Here is a 21,850-nt window from a genome sequence, read left to right as displayed (position 1 = left end):
CTTGCCACTCTTCCATAAAGGCCAGATTTGTGCAATATACGACTGATTGTTGTCCTATGGACAGAGTCTCCCACTTCAGCTGTAGATCTCTGCAGTTCATCCAGAGTGATCATGGGCCTCTTGGCTGCATCTCTGATCAGTCTTCTCCTTGTATGAGCTGAAAGTTCAGAGGGACGGCCAGGTCTTGGTAGATTTGCAGTGGTCTGATACTCCTTCCATTTCAATATTATCGCTTGCACAGTGCTCCTTGGGATGTTTAAAGCTTGGGAAATCTTTTTGTATCCAAATCCGGCTTTAAACTTCTTCACAACAGTATCTCGGACCTGCCTGGTGTGTTCCTTGTTCTTCATGATGCTCTCTGCGCTTTTGACGGACCTCTGAGACTATCACAGTGCAGGTGCATTTATACGGAGACTTGATTACACACAGGTGGATTGTATTTATCATCATTAGTCATTTAGGTCAACATTGGATCATTCAGAGATCCTCACTGAACTTCTGGAGAGAGTTTGCTGCACTGAAAGTAAAGGGGCTGAATAATTTTGCACGCCCAATTTTTCAGTTTTTGATTTGTTAAAAAAGTTTGAAATATCCAATAAATGTCGTTCCACTTCATGATTGTGTCCCACTTGTTGTTGATTCTTCACAAAAAAATACAGTTTTACATCTTTATGTTTGAAGCCTGAAATGTGGCAAAAGGTCGCAAAGTTCAAGGGGGCCGAATACTTTCGCAAGGCACTGTAAGTTCCCACAGTTAACAGTGCATGTTAGAGCAAAAACCAAGCCATGAGGTGGAAGGAATTGTCCGTAGAGAGGCCAGAGGCCTCCATCATTCTTATATCAAAGTTTTGAACCACTAAGGTTAGGGATGTGACCAAGAACCCGATGGTCACTGACAGAGCTCCAGAGTTCCTCTTTGGAGATGGGAGAACCTTCAAGAAGGACAACCATCTCTGCAGCACTCTACCAATCAGGCCTTTATGGCCAGATGGAAGCCACTCCTCAGTAAAAGGCACATGACAGCCCGCTTGGAGTTTGCCAAAAGGCAACTAAAGGGCTCTCAGACTATGAGAAACAAGATTCTCTGGTCTGATGAATCCAAAATGTACTCTTTGGCCTGAATGTCAAGCGTCACGTCTGGAGGAAACAAGGCAACTCTCCTCACCTGGCCAGTACCATCCCTACAGTGAAGCATGGTGGTGGTAGCATCATGCTGTGGAGATAGAGTTATTCTTCGGCTTGCAAGCCTCCCCCTTTTTCCTCCAAACATAATGGTCATTATGACCAAACAGTTATATTTGTGTTTCATCAGGCCAGAGGACATTTCTCAAAAGGTACGATCTTTGTCCCCATGAGCAGTGGCTTCTTCCTTGCTGAGCGGCCTTTCAGGTTATGTCGACATAGGGCTCGTTTTACTGTGGATACAGATACTTTTGTACCTGTTTCCTCCAGCATTTTCACAAGGTCCTTTGCTGTTGTTCTGTGATTGATTTGCACTTTTCGCACCATAGTACGTTCATCTCTAGGAGACAGAACACTTCTCCTTCCTGAGTGGTATGACGGCTGCATGGTCCCATGGTGTTTATACTTGCGTACCATTGTTTGTACAGATGAATGTGGTACCTTCAGGCACTTGGAAATTGCTCCCAAGGATGAACCAGACTTGTGGAGGTCTCCAATTTCTTTTTTGATGTCTTGGCTGATTTCTTTTTTAATTAAAAAAAAAAATGTTTACCCCCTTTTCTCCCCAATTTCGTGGTATCCATTTGTTAGTAGTTGCTATCTTGTCTCATCGCTACAACTCCCGTACGGGCTCAGGAGACGAAGGTCGAAAGCATGCGTCCTCCGAAACACAACCCAACCAAGCCGCACTGCTTCTAAACACAGTTCGCATCCAACCCGGAAGCTAGCCGCACCAATGTGTCGGAAACACCATGCACCTGGCGACCTGGTTAGCGTGCACTGTGCCTGGCCTGCCACAGGAGTCGCTATTGCGCGATGAGACAAGGATATCCCTACCGGCCAAACCCTCCCTAACCCGGACGACGCTAGGCCAGTTGTGCGTCGCCCCACGGACATCCCGGTCTGGGCCGGCTGCGACAGAGCCTGGGCGCGAACCCAGAGTCTCTGGTGGCACAGCTAGCACTGCGATGATGTCAAGCAAAGAGGTACTGAGTTTGAAGGTAGAAGTCCATCCACAGGTGCAAGTCCAATTGACTCAAATGATGTCAATTAGCCTCTCAGAAGCTTCTAAAGCCATGACATCATTTTCTGGAATTTTCCAAGCTGTTTAAAGGCACAGTCAACTTAGTGTATGTAAACTTCTATTTCACTGGAATTGTGATACAGTGAGTTATAAGTGAAATAATCTGTCTGTAAACAATTGTTGGAAAAAGTATTTGTGTCATGCACAAAGTAGATGTCCTAACCGACTTGCCAAAACTATAGTTTGTTAACAGTAACTTTTTGGATTGGTTGAAAAATGAGTTTTAATGACTCCAACCTAAGTGTATGTAAACTTCTGACTTCAACTGTAGCTGTGCAGCGACGCTCCCCATCCAACCTGACAGAGCTTGAGCAGAAGAATGGGAGAAACTCTCCAAATACAGGTGTGCAAAGCCTGTAGTTTCATACCCAAGAAGACTGTAATCACTGGCAAAGGTGCTTCAACAAAGTACTGAGTAAAGGGTCTGAATAATTATGTAAATGTGATAAAGTTTTTTATTTTTTAATACATTTGCAATCATTTAAAAACAGCTACTATAATCAATGGACTGGGAGGACTAGGGTTATTGCTGTAAATGATTTAGGTTTGTGTCACCATTGTGGATGCATTAATCAGGTCACTTGTGATGTTGTCGTACTGAGCAGGGGCAGTGTCCTAGCTCGGTAGGGGACAATTTGTAGTAGGCCTAATTTCACATTTGTGATGTATATTTAAAGAAAAAGGGCACTATAGATCCTCCTGCCCAAACAAAGACATACTAACAAGGTGTGGTTGCAGTAGCCTGTCTTACTGCAGAATACAAAACTAGTTTACCAACCAACCAATCACAGAGATTACACATTTTATGACATGATGCTGTGTTCAGAAACATGAGACAGTGGATGTGCCAATGAACTGTCATATGCCTGGGTGAACCTCCAATAGAAGGTTGCAACTGACACACCATGGGGCCAGAGACTAGCTAGCTTATTACATGCTAGTGTGATCTGCCACTGCAGTTTCCAGTAAGCACAGAAGCTGGTGTGAACACAGAGACAGTGTCTCGGACAAACAGAAATGCGTGTGTGTGTGTAGAGGGATCTGTTGGTCTTTTTATAGTTTGACTATGTCGCCATGCCAGTCCCTGAGTTGAATAATGTAACCTGTTTACAGATAAGTTACATTATTAACATTGGCACTCTACAGTGCACGGGGGAGTTGAGGGGAACTGAACAAAGGAAAGAGGAAGAGAGAGAGGTGCTCTGCTCAGCGTAGCATAGAGAGCGAGGGAGGAAGGGAAAGAGGGAGGGAGGGGGACGTGACCTGTTTTCTCTGCTCCCCTGCCTCTACTGGAGCCTGCCTGGGAGCACACTGCCATCAGCAGAACCAAGCTCACTGTAGCACAGCTGCACACTGTCTGTCTGCTGCGGGACAGAGCCCAGTTGAGCATGGTGCTGATGCTTTGTGACGCATTATAGGTCGGCACGAGGTGCAACACTATCTGTTAAACGTTGTATAACGTTGTATAACGTTGTAACAACAGATAGGACAGAATTCTGAAAATTGTTATGTTCAGTCAAGAAAGGAAATAATTGGAACACTATTTTGTCTGCATTGTATGAAACACTTCCCAGCACATACTGTTTAGCTAACAGTTTTTGTGCCAGACGCCATTATTTTCCAAGCACTGTAATTTGTGGGAATGGACTGTAGTATTGGAATGATAGTGCAGTTGTTTTCATTGTCATTATCTCCGGCGTTATTATCTCAGACATGGTTGGTAGAGGAGATGTTCAAAACAACAGTAACTAGCTATGACAATTTACTAGTTCATGATTGGTTGAGTATTTCATCAGCCTTACTGAGTGTGTTGTATTGTCTCTCTCCACTGTGGCATATTTGTGCAGGTGGGCTGGCAGCTGAAGAACCTGGTGAACGCCCTAAGAGAAGACCCCAACGGAGTCATCCTTACGCTGAAGAAGAGACCTCAGAACACTCTCACGTCTGCCCCTGCCCTGCTCAAGAATGTACGGTGGAAACCCCTTGCACTCCAGGTAATTGTGTTATGATGTGATATTGAGAATGAGGTTCCTATATGTGTTTGGATATCTGTTTAGGATTCCTTCTGGTAGATAAGAATATTGTTTTTTCACCAATTCACCTGGGAGCTGTGTAATTTGAGCGATAAGAAACATAGCGCTCATTATTGATAATGACCAACTGGCTTAGTAGTTCCTTATGGGGGCTGCATTGTGAATAGATGAGATTATGATACATGATGAATTTAAGGGTAATTATCTGCAAGTTGTACCCCATACCTGGCCACCCTTTAATTGAATTCTAATGGATTATGTGGAGCATCAGTGAATGGAGTTAGTGAATCTATTGTGCTGCTCAGTGTGGATGGAGTGCAGACAGTACAGTATGTGGGACTGGCTGGGGGAAATAGGGACGGCCTGAGGAGGAGGAACAAAGACAGAACACGAACTGGGGAGGATGATGGTTAGGGGGGGGTTGGGGGTTTACATCATAACTGCCTGGATGTTTTTTTCTTCGGGAGCCCTGGACTGCGTGAGAGCTATTTTTAGCTCTGCACTAAGCTCACTCATTTTCATGCTGCATGGGTTGCCTTGATGACGCCCAGGAACGTTTCTGTGGTTACGTGTCTTTGGCATCTGCAATGAAATCAGTTAATGTGTTCAGATAATCAGCACCTTATCCTCATGTCTCAACATGTGAAGCCAGAATGGTTGCTTCTGTATGGGGTGTGTAGATAAGCACTGAAGTATCAAGGCACAAGGCGAGACACAAATGCAGACACAGGAGGCAGATGGTTGGGGTCTTACAATGTTTATTAATCCAAAGGGGTAGGCAAGAGAATGGTCGTGGACAGGCAAAAGGTCAAAACCAGATCAGAGTCACAGAGTGCCAGACAGGCTCGTGGTCAAGGCAGGCAGAATGGTCAGGCAGGCGGGTGCAAAGTCCGGAAACAGGCAAGGCTCAAAACCAGGAGGACTCGAAAAAGGAGGATGCAAAAAGCAGGAGAACGGGAAAACCGTTGATTGACTTGGAAACATACAAGACGAACTGGCACAGAGAGACAGGAAACACAGGGATATATACACTGGTGAAAATAAGCAACACCTGGAAGGGGTGGAGACAATCACAAGGACAGGTGAAACAGATCAGGGCGTGACAGAAGTCATGTCAGGGAAATAATGATGTATTGATTATTTGGTACGGTGGCATGTTTTTCAGTTTGAAATAAACAGGGTTCTGCTTGAGTTATGCTTAATTATTGTGGCTGAAAATAATTGGAGAAAGAAATGAGTATTGGATTGCCCTCCATGGAGGATATTGTGGTGATTCCTCTTTTTTTTTTTTGCCATAATTTTGGGGATTCTCATGAACTTTTATCAATAGAACGGTCCTTTGAAGGAACTATTGTTGACATATTTTTGACCTTTGTATATTAAAGCATAATTGAGGAATAAATCATTTAATTTTGAATATTTTAGACATTTTGGCCTTACCCAGGCCTCCTTTAGTACTCCATAATGTTTCATCTGTAGGTGCTACAAGCAAAAGTTGCTGTCATATGAAGCTTTACTGCTTGCTCTGTAATATGAGTAGTATTTTTATTTTTACAACACATTTACATTTATTAATATTGAAAAATATAAAAATGGATATTGAAAAATATAAACATGTGCAATGCCTTCAGAAAGTATCTACACCCCTTGACTTTTTCCACATATAGTTGTGTTACAGCCTGATTAAAAAAAAAATGTAAATTGAGATTTTGGGTCACTGGTCTACACACAATACCCCATAATGTCAAAATGAAATTATGTTTTTAGACATATTTACAAATTAATTAAAAATTAAACGCTGAAATGTCTAGAGTCAATAATTATTTAGCCCCTTTAGGGCAAGGAGTAAAGGAGTAAAAATGTGCTTAACAAATCACAAAAGTTGCATGGACTAACTCCGAGTGCAATAATAATGTTTAACATGATTTTTGAGTGACTACCTCATCTCTGTACTCCACACATACAATTATCTGTAAGGTCCCTCAGTCGAGCAGTGAATTTCAAACACAGATTCAACCACAAAGACCAGGGAGGATTTCCAATGCCTCGCAAAGAAGGGCACGTATTGGTAGATGGGTAAAAAAAAGCATATTGAATATCCTTTGAGCATGGGAAAGTTATTAATTACACTTTGGATGGTGTATCAATACACCCAGTCACTACAAAGATACAGGCATTCTTCCTAACTCAGTTGCCGGAGAGGAAGGAATCTGCTCTGGAATTTCACCAGGCCAATGGTGACTTTAAAACAGTTACAGAGTTTAATGGCTGTGATAGGAGAAAACTAAGTATGGATCAGTGGCGATTTTAGCATGTAAATCTGGGTGGGGCAAGAAATAAATAAAGTGTGATGCATGCCAGCAAAGCCACTACACAACACTAAACAATACATTAAATTCACTATAACGGTGACAAACGGTACCCACAAACTGCTAGGGCCTACATAAAGCTGTCCTGAAAAAACTCACAACATTTTACCACTGCTACACCTGGATATCAGCAGAGTCTTGTCTGGCAGTGAAGCAGTTAGTTAAGCTTCATTTACTGCCTTTAAAAAAAACATACAGTAGCTGATATGGCTGACTTGCTTAAACAAATGTGGTTTCTGCTGACAATTGAGATGTACAAACTATGGCATAAGGGGACGACAAGTGGATAAGAGGCAATCTGTAATTTCGATTAAGACATTAATGTGCGAGCTAGGACGGACGTAGTCAATAGCACTTTTGAAATGTACGGTGACAGAATTCAGAACATGGGCTATTCTTATAGTGTTCCCCCCGTACACCAAGTCAGAACCATAGGAAAAATAAAGGGGGCATATAAGCAGACAATGAAAGCTCTTACAATATTCAATGATTACATTTCATAAACAGCTTATAGGCTACATGTGCACCACCAAGTCAGAACAGTAGGTGAAATTAGAGGGGTAAATAGACCAAATTATTAGGGTGAGGCACATGGGCTACTAAATATTACTACACAACATACACTTAGTATGACTTTCTTAGCTCCAGTAGACATATCTCCCTGGCATATTACATAATTTATGCAGCAGCATACAATAGATTTTTGAACTCACCTTGTTGTGCTGTGCTCACTTGAACAGGAAGGTGGCGCGGAGGCCCTTTGTGGGAACATTTTGTGAGTCTGGCATTTTCTGGATTTATGGTGCTTTCAAAACAACTGGGAACTCTGAAAAAAAACCAAGGTCGAATCCAGTCGGAGCTCGTTTATTCCCGATTTCCCAGTTGTCTTGAACTCGCTGAAGTCAAGTTTTTGCAGTTCCGAGTTAACAGTTGTTTTGAGCACCGCACAAGTCATGCTTCATTGACAGCATGGCCAATGTTGAATGTTTATCATTTTAAACTTGGAAAAGAGCTCCTTAATCCCAGATTTGGGACCACACATCCACTGTCACTGATTCCTTCTAAACCACTCTTTGTTGAATTTGCGATTTCTAACTTGTTGTGACCTTGAGCCTTTTTGGATGGACACTTCTAATGTAACTCTATGGCAGCACCAAAGGGGCTTGAATTTTCGAGGTCTAACCATAGACTTGGCGGTGACATAGAGTCCCCATGAGTGACAGAACACTGAGCCAATCACGGCGCAACGCTACGTATTTTCTGCTGGCTTGCCCCACCACCACAGAAAGCACTGAGCTGGGTTGAAACACCTGCATTTTCAGCTGCCTTACTCAAGTAAACAAAAAAGAGACCATGTTTGCATGCGGCTTTATTTACTCAATGATATATATATATATATATTTTTTAACATTGTTTGCAAACTGATATGTGACACATATTAATGCCAAAACAACATGCAAAACACGCAAAAAATGTGGGGCTCAAAACAGGTGGTACTGCCCCACCTGCCCTGAATGACGTGTCGCCACTGGGATGGATCAAAAACATTGTAGTTACTTCACAATCCTAACCTAATTGACAGAGTGAAAAGAAGAAAGCGTGCACACAATACAAATATTCCAAAACCTGCATCCTGTTTGCAACAAAGAACTAAATTACAAGTGCAAAAAATGTATGAAAGAACTTAACGTTATGTCCTGAATACAAAGCTTTGGGGCATAACCAATGTTTGGGGCAAATCCAAAACAACATCACTGAGTACCACTCTTCATATTTTCAAGCATGGTGGTGGCTGTATCATGTTATGGATATGCTTGTCATCGGACTAGGGAGTTTTTTGGGATAAAAAGAAATGCAATAGAGCTAAGCACAGGCAAAATCCTAGAGGAAAACCTGGTTCAGTCTGCTTTCCAGTAGAGGCCAAATATACACTGGAGTTGCTTACCAAGACAACATTGAATGTTCCTGAGTGGCCTAGTTACAGTTTTGACTTAAATCGTCTTGGAAATCTTGAAAAGACGTTATAATGGCTGTCTAGCAATGAACTTAAGAGAGTTTGAAGTATTCTTTTAAGAATAATGTGCAAATATTGTACAATCCAGATGTGCAAAGCTCTTAGAGACTTAACCAGAAAGACTCCCAGCTGTAATCACCGCCAAAGGTGATTCTAAAATTGATTGACTCAGGGGTGTCAATCTGTATTTAATTTTCAATAGATTTGTAAAAAATCTAAAAACATGTTTTCACTTTGTCATTTTTAGGTATTTAGTGTAGATGGGTGAGAAAAAATATAAATTGTATCCATTTTGAATTTAGGCTGTAACACAACAAAATGTGGAATAAGCCAAGAGGTATGAATACTTTCTGAAGGCACTGAAAGTATCGCATTTTTGATTTGGCTCATTTTTCAATATATTGTTGAACGTAATATACTTTATGAGCATATCAAAGTTCCAGAGTAGAATCTTTGCTACTTTTAGAGTTATGATCCGATTTGTAAGCATTAGTTTCAAGTTCCTTGGTGTTCACATCACCAACAAACTATCATCCAAGCACACTAAGACAGTTGTGAAGAGGGCACGACAACACCTTTTCCCCCTTAGGAGACTGAAAAGATTAGGTATGGGTCCCCAGATCCTCAAAAAGTTATACAGCTGCATCATCGAGATCATCCTGACCGGTTGCATCACCGCTTGTTATGGTAACTGCTCAGCATCTGACCGTAAGGCGCTACAAAGGGTAGTGAGTACGGCCCAGTACATCACTGGGGCTAAGCTTCCTGCCATCCAGGATCTATATACTAGGCGGTGTCAGAGGAAAGCCCCCCAAAAAAGTAATAGTTTGTTTTCTCTGCTACCGCATGGCAAGTGGTACCGTTGCGCCAAGTCTAGGACCAAAAGGCTCCTTAACAGCTTCTACCCCCAAGCCATAAGACTGCTGAACAATTAACCAAATGGTCACCGGATTATTTACATTAACCCCCCTCCCCATTAGTTTTTTACACTGCTGCTACTCGCTGTTTATTATCTATGCATCGTCACTTCACCCCTACCTACATGTACAAATGACCTCGACTAACCTGAACACCCACACATTTACTCGGTACCGGTACATATACCATTTTACCACATTTACTCGGTATATATAGCCTCGTTACTGTTATTTTATTGTGTTACTTTTTATATATTTTTTTACTTTAGTTCATTTGGTAAATATTTTCTTAACTCTTTCTTGAACTGCACTGTTGGTTAAGGGCTTGTAAGTAAGCATTTCACGGTAAGGTCTACACGCTGTATTCGGGGCGCATGTGACAAATAAGGTTTGATTTGATTTGATCTGTGATGTCAAACTCCAAATAAGGGCATATACGTCACAGAGTTTGCCCCAGGAGAGCGCACATGCACAGGTGTTACCCATCTCCGTGGTTTTTACCCATCTCCACTGTTGTTGCAGTCACATAACATAATTATATAAAATATTTGCAATTGTTTTGGGTGGAAAAGTTCCTTACTCAAAAAATAGCTCATTTGGCTGTACACTTTCAATAAAACAAAGAATTTGTCCACAATTCGAGGTTTTCTCAATCACTCTTTGACTGATAATTGAGCAGAGCTAGCAGTGCACAAAGTCACGTGACCCATTTTTTCAGCTTTCTAGTTCTAGACTGCAGGGAAAGAGAGGAGGAGAAGACAAACTCCACCTAATGTATGGAATCACTTGGGATTGTTTTTATTTTAGGTAAACTTCCCCTTTAAGTGGGCTAAAATCTTCCTGGAGAGTGTGTATGGAGGGACATTTCTTTATTCATATAAAAATTCAGATTTATTGAATTCTCCATGTGGTCTATATTAGGCACTTCAATTGAATATAACAGGCTTTTAAAATTCTATATTGGTGCACAATTTCTACTTAAAATATCAAAGGAAGGAAAAGGCACTCATTTTGTGGAACGACCCAGCATCTACAGATGAAATATTATGTAGTCTTCAATTAATCCAACTTCATTAATTATTTCTCAATTATTCTTAAAGAAACAATCCTTCCTCCAAAGGACCCTTCTATGGATAACATTTCTGGAAATTCCCACAAGTCCCTTTTTGTTCTAGTTTCGTGAGGAATCAGGCATTGTTGTCTTACAGGTAACACAAACAAATACACACAAAGGTTACCAATCAGTCACAAACACTGTTTGGTTAATGAAGCACCTCAGAGTTACATGAGAGCATGTCGGGTGGCTGTAGGAGCCATTGTGGTACGAACACTGTTAGGGTGACTTTGTCTCCCAGGACTGTTTATGATGGATGTTTCAGTCAGAAAGAGTCAAACCACGACAGCTCAACACTGCTTGGAGAAAGGGTAGGCATGTTCTATTATTAAATCAACTCTTTACGAATCATATGATGACAGAGAAGCATGTGGAAAATCCAGGTAGTAGAGGACAAATGTAATGTGAGATGAATTTGAAATGAGTGCACAGTGTTTCCCATAGTGAATAAGTCAATGAAGATTGAACCTAGCCATCTGTTCATCCAGTATACAGCAGTGGTTCCCAAACTGTGGGGCGTGAGGGGTCGGAACTCAGTCTGGCTTTCAACTTACTCTTCAAAGTTGTAGTAGTAGAATGCACAAGGTACAATTTTGAAATTGGGTAGTGCATCATCAGTTTTCCTCTTGTCATGTCAGCCATTGCAGACCTTAGAGAGCTATTTATAACTTGTCAGAAATGTCCAGGTCACCTAACCCATGTCAGCTAATGTTTTTTAGCTAGATTTTTTAGCACATAGAACTTGCTCTAATGTTTTAGTCACTCAAATATTTGAGTCAAGCTTCCAATTGGCTCATTCATCCCCCCTCCTCTCCCCTGTAACTGTTCTTCAGGTTGTTGCTGTAAATGAAAATGTGTTCTCAGTCAACTTACCTGGTTAAATAAGGGTTAAAATAACAATTTAAATGAAAATATCACACAAATAGACATTAGACATGGCAAAATGTATCGAATGCAAGATTTTCTCCACCAACAAGAGGGGTGTGAACAATGCTTGTGCCCATAGAAATAGACATGGCGCACACATGCAGGAGAGGCGCGGGATGTTCCCCAATGCTGGAAGGGGGGCCTGAGTGAAAAAGTTTGAGAACCCCTAATATACAGGAGAACCCTCAGCTGCCGTGGTCAGACTGATAGGACACAGACATAGTGAGAGGACTACCAGCTTTAATCATTATTTTGTACGGTAGTGTCTTTTTATCTCTTGTTTTGTTTCTTGACCCATTCCTAACCCACTGCTTCATATTGAATTGTTTTTGTTTTATCTTCCTTTGGTCTGAGAGACATGAACAATCTTAACAGTTGGGGTATTTTCTTTTGACAGCACTGAGCCAACACATTTCTGCCATCTTTTTTACTGTTCTTGTAGAAATGTATTAATAATGAAGAAGAACATAAAATGGATTCTATTTTGATTTTCTTGTAGAACGGTATTTATTATTAATTACAGAAGTCCTGTAGAAGGAGTGAGCTCTAGATGTTCTGAAGCCTCCATTTTATGGGCTTAGTCATAAAGATTTGTCATTTAACTTTTAAAATCTATTATCTTTTATTGTGGCATAAGTTTTCATCTAATTGTCAAAAAAATCACTTCAAAGGGCTCCTTTACTAGGCTACCCGTTCACTCGCAACATACACTACATGGCCAAAAGTATGTGGACACGCCTTGAAATTAGTGGATTGAATATTTCAGCCACACCCGTTGCTGACATGTATATAAAATCGAGCACACAGCCATGCAATTTCCATAGACAAACATTGTCAGTAAAATGGCCTTTACTGAAGTGGAAACGTCTAGAAGCAACAACGGCTCAGCTGCAAAGTGGTAGGCCACACAAGCTCACAGAACGGGACCGTCGAGTGCTGAAGTGCGTAGCACGTAAATATCATCGGTCCTCGGTTGCAACACTCACTACCAGTGGTGGAAAAAGTATCCAATTGTTATAAAACTAAAGATACCTTAATAGAAAATGACTCAAGTAAAAGTGAAAGTCACCCAGCAAAATACTACTTGAGTAAAAGTCTAAAAGTAATTGGTTTTAAATATACTTAAGTATCAAAAGTAAATGTAATTGCTAAAATATACTAAAGTATCAAAAGTAAAAGTTGAAATCATTTCACATTCTTTATATTAAGCAAAGCAGACGGCACCATTTTCTTGTATTTTTTTATTTGTGAATAGACGGGCACACTCCAACACGTTTTGGTTTAGTGAGTCCACCAGATCAGAGGCAGTAGGAATGACTAGGGATGTTCTCTTGATAAGTGTGTGAATTGGACCATTTTCCTGTCTTGCGAAGCATTTGAAATATAACAAGTACTTTTTGGTGTCAGGGAAAATGTATGGAGTAAAAAGTACATTTGTTTCTTAAGGAATGTAGGGTAAGGAATTTGGTGTTAAGCTCGCCAGACCTGATCACCCAACATCAGTGCCCGACCTCACTAATGCTCGTGGCTGAATGGAAGCAAGTCCCCACAGCGCTGTTCCTTCATCTAGTAAAAGTTGTTAAAAAAATATAAATGGTAAAGAGATACTTTAAAATACTACTTAAGTAGTTTTTGAGCTATTTTTACTTCAGTAATTTACACCACTGCTCACTACCAAGTTTCAAACTGCCTCTGAAAGCAGCCGCACACAAGCCTAATATTACTATGCGCAATGCCAAGTGTCGACTGGAGTGGTGTAAAGCTCGCTGCCATTGGACTCTGGAGCAGTGGAAACACGTTCTCTGGGGTGATGGATCATGCATCACCATCTGGCAGTTCAATGGACGAACCCGGGTTTGACAGATGCCAGGATAACTCTACCTGCCCGAATGCATAGTGCCAACTGTAAAGTTTGGTTGAGGAGGAAAAATGGTCTGGGGCTGTTTTTCATGGTTCGGGCTAGGCCCCTTAGTTCCAGTGAAGAGAAAACTTAATGCTACAGCATACAATGACATTCTAGACTATTCTGTGCTTCCAACTTTGTGTCAACAGTTTGGGGATGGCCCTTCTCTGTTTCAGCATGACAAAGCGAGGTCCATACACAAATGGTTTGTTGAGATCGGTGTGGAATAACTTGACTGGTCTGCACAGAGCCCAGACCTCAACCCCATCGAACACCTTAGGGATGAATTGGAACTCCGACTGCGAGCCAGGCCTAATCGCCCAACATCAGTGCCCGACCATGTTAATGCACATGATTTTGGATTGAGATGTTTTATGATGTAATAGTTTTCTTCCGCTGAAGGAGAGGAGGACCAAAATGCAGCGTGGTTAGAGTTCAACATGTTTAATCAAGACCATACACGAGAACACCACAAAATACAAAACAACAAATGTGAAAACCGAAACAGTCCTATCTGGTGCAATGACACAAAAACAGAAGACAACCACCCACAAAGTACCCACAGAATAGGGCTGCCTAAATATGGTTCCCAATCAGAGACAACGATAGACAGCTGCCTCTAATTGAGACCCAATCTAGGCAACCATAGACATACAAACTACCTAGAAAGGAAACAGCCCCATAAACATCCCAAAAACCTTAGACCAGACAAAACACATAAATCACCCATGTCACACCCTGACCTAACCAAAATAATAAAGAAAAAAAAGATAACTAAGGCCAGGGCGTGACATATGAGCAGGTGTCCACATCTTTTTGGCCATGTAGTGTATTTACAGCCTCCAAACAGTGGTGAATGGAAAGAAACATCTGTTACACAAAAAAAACAAAAAGTGCCATGACATTTGGTGATTGTCATTAGGCCAGAATGTATGCGTCCACTGCTGTCCGCGCACGTCCCTTGAACTGTATTGTTGGTTAAGGGCTTGTAACTGAGAATTTCACAGTAAGTTCTACACCTGTTGCATTCAGCGCATGTGACAAATTCAATTTGATTTGATTCATCTTAGAAGTAGACTCGAAAGAGGAAAAGGAAAATATATGAAAATGTAGTTGTTCACATCGGAAGGTGATGGTCACAGGACCTTTACCAATCAGATGTTGTTGGTCAAAGGGTTTAGTCATCACAGTAGGTTACACTTCATAGTGCATCTCCTGGGGCGAGATGGCTCATGCTCACCACACTTGACACATCTTGACATTAATGATGTATAGTCGTTCTCACATAATCCCTTGTTGCTAGGGGTCTTGTTGCTATCCCCTCCATAGTTTCCAACAGACCTCTCTCAAGAATTTCTTGGTTGCTATGGACGAGATTGCTGTTGTTAATAAGAGCCACTTCACATCCTCTCCTTGTCTCAATAACTTCATTCAACAAAGCATCCTATCCTTTTCACTAGCATAGTGTTTATTATGTGCCACTGTGTTAAGTAAACTAAGTGAACTGTGGGACATTGCACCACAATCCTCTATTAGCTCAAACATGGAGTATGGAATTCTATAGGATTTTACTCATGAATCTTGACATACGATGCCATGAATGAAAAATTATTACATTTAGGAAATTGTCCCATACTACTACAGTCCTGCTGTCTACATGACTCCACCATTGTCCCTACAGCCCATCCCCACCAGTCCCAACAGTGACTCCAACACCCCGCCCAACAGCATGGGGACCATGGGGATGTCCTCTACGCTGGACAGTGGCCATGACGTCTTCATCTTGTCCCCAGTCTCTGGCCTTTATGGACACAGGTGAGCCTAGAAAACCCCATACTAACAGTTGAAGTCGGAAGTTTACATACACTTAGGTTATAGTCATTAAAACTCATTTTTCAACCACTCCACAAATTTCTTGTTAACAAACTATAGTTTTGGCAAGTCTGTTAGGACATCGACTTTGTGCATGACGCAAGTAACTTTTCCAACAATTGTTTACAGACGGATTATTTAACTTATCACTGTATCACAATGTCAGTGGGCCAAACGTTTACGTTCACTCTAAGTTGACTGTGCCTTTAAACAGCTTTGGAAAATTCCAGAAAATGATGTCATTGCTTTAGAAGCTTCTGATTGGCTAATTGACATAATTTGAGTCAATTGGAGGTGTACCTGTGGATGCATTTCAAGACCTACCTTCAAACTCAATGCCTCTGCTTGACATCATGGGAAAATCAAAAGAAATCAGCCAAGACCTCAGAAAAAAACTATAAAAAACTCTTGGTTCATCCTTGGGAGCAATTTCCAAATGCCTGAAAGTACCACGTTCATCTGTAGAAACAATAGTACACAAGTATAAACACCATGGGACCATGCAGCCGTCATACCGCTTAGGAAGGAAGGAAAAGTACTTTGGTGTGAAAAGTGCAAATCAATTCCAGAACAACAGCAAAGGACCTTGTGAAGATGCTGGAGGAAACCGGTACAAAAGTACCTATATCCACAGTAAAAAGAGTCCCATATTGACATACCCTGAAAGGGCGCTCAGCTAGGAAGAGGCCACTGCTCCAAAACCGCCAGAAAAAAGCCAGGCTACGGTTTGCAACTGCACATGGGGTCAAAGATTGTACTTTTTGTAGAAATGTCCTCTGGTCTGATGAAACAAAAATAGAACTGTTTGGCCATAATGACCATCGTTATGTTTGGAGGAAAAAGGGGGAGGCTTGCAAAGCCCAAGAACACCATCCCAACCGTGAAGCATGGGGGTGGCAGCATCATGTTGTGGGGGTGCTTTGCTGCAGGAGGGACTGGTGCACTTCACAAAATAGATGGCATCATGAGGCAGGAAAATTATGTGGATATATTGAAGCAACATCTCAAGACATCAGTCAGGAAGTTAAAGCTTGGTCGCAAAAGGGTCTTCCAAATGGACAATGACCCCAAGCATACTTCCAAAGTTGTGGCAAAATGGCTTAAGGACAACAAAGTCAAGGTATTGGAGTGGCCATCACAAAGCCCTGACCTCAATCCCATAGAAAATGTGTGGGCAGATCTGAAAAAGCGTGTGCAAGCAAGGAGGACTACAAACCTGACTCAGTTACATCAGCTCTGTCAGGAGGAATGGGCCAAAATTCACTCAACTTATTGTGGGAAGCTTGTGGAAGGCTACCCAAAACAATTGACCCAAGTTAAACAATTCAAAGGCAAAGTTACCAAATACTAATTGACCCACTGGGAATGTGATGAAAGAAATAAAAGCTGAAATAAATCATTCTCTCTACTATTATTCTGACATTTCACATTCTTAAAATAAAGTGGTGATCCTAACTGACCTAAGACAGGGAATTTTTACTAGGATTAAATGTCAGCAATTGTGGAAAAACTGAGTTTAAATGTATTTGGCTGAGGTGCATGTAAACTTCCGACTTCAACTGTAGAGCTAATGGTCACTTCATTTTTTAGTCCTTTAGCACCTGACTGATCTTCTCCATAACCATACCTGTCAATCACAGAGACGAGATAGGTATCATGTCCTGTGATGACATCAACAAATACAGTCTGGAGAAGATGGGTATGAAAGGCTCGGAGTCTCCCAGCTTCTACCTGGACCATGATGGGGGCAAGTACTTCACATTGGTGGAGGAGGACTGTCTGGCCCTGGGGCAGGAGTACGAGACCAGGGGCCGCTCCACGGGGGTCAGGCGGAGGGACAGGACACCCACCCATGGTGAGTTAACCAGCCCAGATATGTAGCACTACCAACCAATCAGCCTTTTCAATTTGGGTGGTAGTTTAATGTTAGAGGAGCATTGAAGGGTGGAATGCCAGGTGAGGTGGGTAGCTCCCCTCTCCTGCCTTCATTTAAGTGCATTATCATACAGTGTACCCAGCTGTGAATGGCACGTGGAGAATGTACAGTAATTGGCAATTGCTATGCATAGAAGAGATTATTATTATGCACCCCAGCGTATTTATGTTTCACATAAACCTCTCCCTTTTACAGTCCAGCCCCACCCCCACAGTCAGACATCCCCTTCCCCTGTCATTGCCCCTTCATCATCAGCAGCACTGCAGCTGTAGAATGGCCAGCAGCATGATGAATATTCTACATGCCACCTCTGTCTGCACTTCACATAATGAGCTCATTCACATTACTGCACGGCATGACTCCGGAATCATTAGTGAGTGACACTGTCTGCCAACACTGAGACAAGGAAAGGAGGTCTTTGAAAGCCGTTGATAATGTACAGTATTCTATCCGTCCATCTGACAGAGAGAAGGCGATGCATTGTTTCAGCCCCCTCCTGGCTGTTGAGGATCTGTTGAGGCTCTGTTGAGGCTCAGTTTGTTGTGTATTGTACAGTGTGTAGTGGTGCAGGGATAAATCCCTTTGGCTCTGCCAGACGGAGTGTTTTTCATGTTAACAGCCTGCCAGGGAAGTGAGGGTGGATTGCTTCCAAGCTCATAATGGCTCCAGGCAGGGTACGCGCCGCTCATCCCAGTCTGTGGAGGCACTAGGTGCCATGACATGGCTCCATCACAGTCTCTCTTGCTCACACATTCACACACGTGCAACAAGCCTACCGTTTTCCCTTCACTCTAAAGATTAATTATTTTCAACTGGATTCCCATGCTATAACCTACTTCTCTTATACCCCTTACTGCCCTGCCTGCACTTTAACCTCTGTCATGCAGACATCCACCCACGCACAGCCACTCCTCTCTCACCATCTCTCTCTACAACCGTCCCGTCCCCCCGTCTTCCCTCAACTCCTAGCTCTCTCTCTACTCACACCTTAGCTGACATGCTACTTGGACTTCTTTCCAGGTGACCTCAGGCCAGTTTCCATGCCAACGGATTACAACTGGATGGCAGAGACAAAGGAGCCAAATATGTACAAGAGAGGTAGCAGAGGTGGGTCCTTCAGTTCAGGTAGTCTCCCCAGTCCCCGCCTTAAATGCTTTGACTTAGAGAAGGAAATAGTTTGGGCTTCACTGCGTCTGCAATGTACAGACGTCTAATGAGGACCAGTCACCGTCCCCACTTTCAACAACACATAACTAAATCGCCTGCTTCTTTCATTCATTTCACTGGAACTGCCACACATACACTGGTTTCTTTTGACATTACCACTGAATCTTGACAGAAACATGATTGTGCATTTAGAACTCTTTTCAAACTGCACTGTATAAAGATGAAGCTATCACAAGAAGCTCAACCAATTCTATTTAAAAAAAGGAGATTCAATCAGTTAAATATAGACAACATCTTCATGTCAGGCATTAATTAAGTTGAAAACCTAATCTTTGTTTTGCACTTGGCTGATTTCAGTGTTGTTTAGCTTCGTGAGACTATGTACAGCAGTTATGTTGAGCGGGCTGTAGTGATAGCATCTCACTCCCATGACTTGTGTTATAAATAGCGAGTGCAAAACCATATCTGCCTCCCTCTGCTCTGAAACCACACACTGTTGGGGCTTGCCTTCACTGATAGAAGGTCACGTAACAGAGGTTGGTTTCTGTGGAAACATACTGGTCTGTGAGACTGGGAAACATTACCTCATACTGCTCTCACTTTGACTTTCTTTTCCATTCCAAATGTTGTTTCACTAAACCCTTGGTAAGAGGTTGTTTTGCCATCAAGCATTTAATGTGATAGGCACTCTGGGCCTCCTAATGAACAAATAATTACCTCTCTAGGCTTCCAAATGACACAACTTTGCTCCCCTCTTTCCCTCCCTCCCTGACCTCTGCTAGACTCAGACAACTCCCTGCTACGTTACCTGAATGACGATAAGATCCTAGTAATCCAGGAGGAGCCGGACGTGTCCAGGGAATGCAAGCGGGACACTGGGCGGCGTACCCGCAAGAAGAGCCACAACCCCAGCAGCCCCAGCTATCCCATCAGCCCATCCTTGCTGGCCCCGCCTGTCAGACTGGACTCAGGACCGCCAGAAGGCCTGCCCTTCTCACTGCCTGAGAGCAACACTGTGCCAATGTACCACGTGAGTCAGCACAGCTACTATTTATATGTTATCCATCTGCACCAGTTCAAGAAGGATATTATAGCTTAATACTCAGACATAGTGGCATAATGGTCTGACAATACAGATTCAACCTATTTGTGTCACAGAGCAGTGCCTTTTTTCTGTGGTTTAAGCTTTTTTGAGGTCACAATCAATATTAAATAAAAAGTGACTCAGAAGAGTGCCACCCATACCACCTCTATTTCCACAACCCCAGACACCCCATGGTTTCTGCCTGGGCCCAGGGACTCTACCTTCCCCAGATCTACTGATCTGCCTGCCTGGTCACAACAGGAAACAAAAGCCACGCTCTGAGATAACAGTGCGCTGTGATCTCTCTCTCTCTCTCTCTCTCTCTCTTTCTGTGATGCGCTAATCTGCTCTTTACCTTTCCACAGAGAGCTGGAGACACACTGAGAGCTGACACTGACAGGTGAGTGAGCATTTCTTCTCCATGGGGATCACCAGGACAGGCCAACTCAATGGCCAGAGAATATTGCCATGGTTTTGTGAGGAACATGGATTTATTTGCGGATTCAGAAATTGATGTGTGAGAGTTTTTTTGCTTAAGCTATGGAGGCAAATTGTGCTAATTTGAAATGAATTGGTATTATTTCCTCTGAAGTAAATTGAGAGCTTTTCAGAACCTATCAAAATGTAATTGATAGATCATTTATCTTGTGAATGCTTTGTATTAGTTACCCACTTCTGCTTCTTGTGAGTGAAGTAAATTTCCATTATCCTGCATACCATCATATTAATTATTCTAATAGAGAGGACTTTTTACCTTCAGTGTGTTGTTACAATGTATTAACTTAAAGATGCAGTCTGGGAACTCACGCACTTACAAATTCCTAACATATTGTACGAATTAGAATTTGTAACATATCATACGAAACGGATGATGTACTACATAATTGTGTAACATTTTTGGGGACCAGTTACGGCTCATGAGCACTACTTGCAAAACTACTGGAAGAAATTATACAAAAGCTATGGAATTGGCCAATAGGCCTCAAGAGAAGGAGATTTTAACATAAATCATGAGGGTTGCCAAGCAGAACATATTTCCTCTACCTTTCATTGACCTAAATCTTATTTCCTGGTTCTACTTTAAAAAAAAACACTGCTTTGTTTCAATTTATGCTGCAATTCAACACCTTACCTATAGTCAGTGTTCAGTGGGTGCTCCAACCATGTAGGTATAAAATGGGGGTCTGGCAGTAGAGAATTCCTCTCAGCCATTGTTACAGTGATGAGAGCTAATAAGGTCATCATAGATAGCCAGCATGAGTAGCGCATCCCCTAAGTGGTTTATGTTGCGTCGTGCTGAGTTCTACTGAGACAGAGACTGGCTGAACCTGATTTCCTGCCACCTGCTCCGTGGTTTAGGTTGCTTCTTTCACTTGCTGGAGGCAATACATTATTTTTCTAAATGTATCAAGCTTTAGATCATTCTCATTGGTAGAATGGATGCAGCAGCACCCAGTTTTACACAGAGTTTCTGGATAGGTGAAGGCCCTACTAAGTGTTAGAGTAATTATTTTAAAACCAAGGTGTCAGTATGATGGAAAAATGTACAAACTCATACTACTCAACGATGCACCAAAAAAAGAGCCTATTAGTTTCCTCAAAAGCAAACAAAGAAAAGCTCCAAAATCATATAAATCAAATACACTACACACATACTGTCAATAGTCTAGGTGATGTGGGTAAGGCGGAGTCAGGCGCAGGACACAGAGATGAGTAATAATCGTAACTTTACTCAAAAAACAATCTTCCATCAAGGAGAACAAAATTCCAGAGCACATAAACGAGACAACTTGACAACAATAAACACACACAAAACCATGATTGAACCAGAGGGTTAAATAGGGAATAAATTATAACGTAATGGAAACCAGGTGTGTACAATCAAGACCAAACAAAAGGAAAAATAAATGTAGATCGGTGGAGACTAGAAAGCCGGTGACGTCGACCGCCGAACGCCGCCCAAACAAGGAGAGGCACCAACTTCGGCGGAAGTCGTGACAGTACCCCCTCCTTGATGCGCAGCTCCAGCAGCGCGCCAACACCGGCCTCGGGGACAACCCGGAGGACGAGGCGCAGGACGATCCAGGTGGAGACGGTGAAATTCCTGCAGTAAGGAAGGGTCCAGGATGTCCTCCACCGGCACCCAGCATCTCTTCTCCGGACCGTACCCCTCCCACTCCACGAGGTACTGAAGGCCCCTCGCCCGACACCTTGAGTTCATGATGCCTTGCACAGTATACGCCAGGGC

The 21,850-nt window shown here is 42.3% G+C and overlaps 1 protein-coding gene across 2 annotated transcripts in view; it reads left to right on the top strand.

Annotated features, from left to right (window-relative positions):
• LOC110537307 (connector enhancer of kinase suppressor of ras 2) overlaps positions 1–21,850 on the top strand; it is a 73,086-nt gene that overhangs the window by 28,331 nt on the left and 22,905 nt on the right. The window contains exons 9-14 of one of the 2 annotated variants that reach the window (XM_021623240.3): positions 4,114–4,260; positions 15,225–15,358; positions 17,056–17,270; positions 18,372–18,458; positions 19,301–19,548; positions 19,968–20,002. In XM_021623240.3, coding sequence (XP_021478915.1) covers positions 4,114–4,260; positions 15,225–15,358; positions 17,056–17,270; positions 18,372–18,458; positions 19,301–19,548; positions 19,968–20,002 — 866 coding nt within the window. The remainder of the gene's footprint in view (positions 1–4,113; positions 4,261–15,224; positions 15,359–17,055; positions 17,271–18,371; positions 18,459–19,300; positions 19,549–19,967; positions 20,003–21,850) is intronic. The other variant, XM_021623241.3, reaches the window with a different exon arrangement.

This window comes from Oncorhynchus mykiss, chromosome 12 (assembly GCF_057628025.1).
Source record: "Oncorhynchus mykiss isolate SJ-2025 chromosome 12, ASM5762802v1, whole genome shotgun sequence".
NCBI classification, from domain to species: domain Eukaryota; kingdom Metazoa; phylum Chordata; class Actinopteri; order Salmoniformes; family Salmonidae; genus Oncorhynchus; species Oncorhynchus mykiss.
The sequence above is the reverse complement of the archived record's forward strand: the minus strand, read 5'-3'. Positions and strand labels throughout refer to the sequence as shown.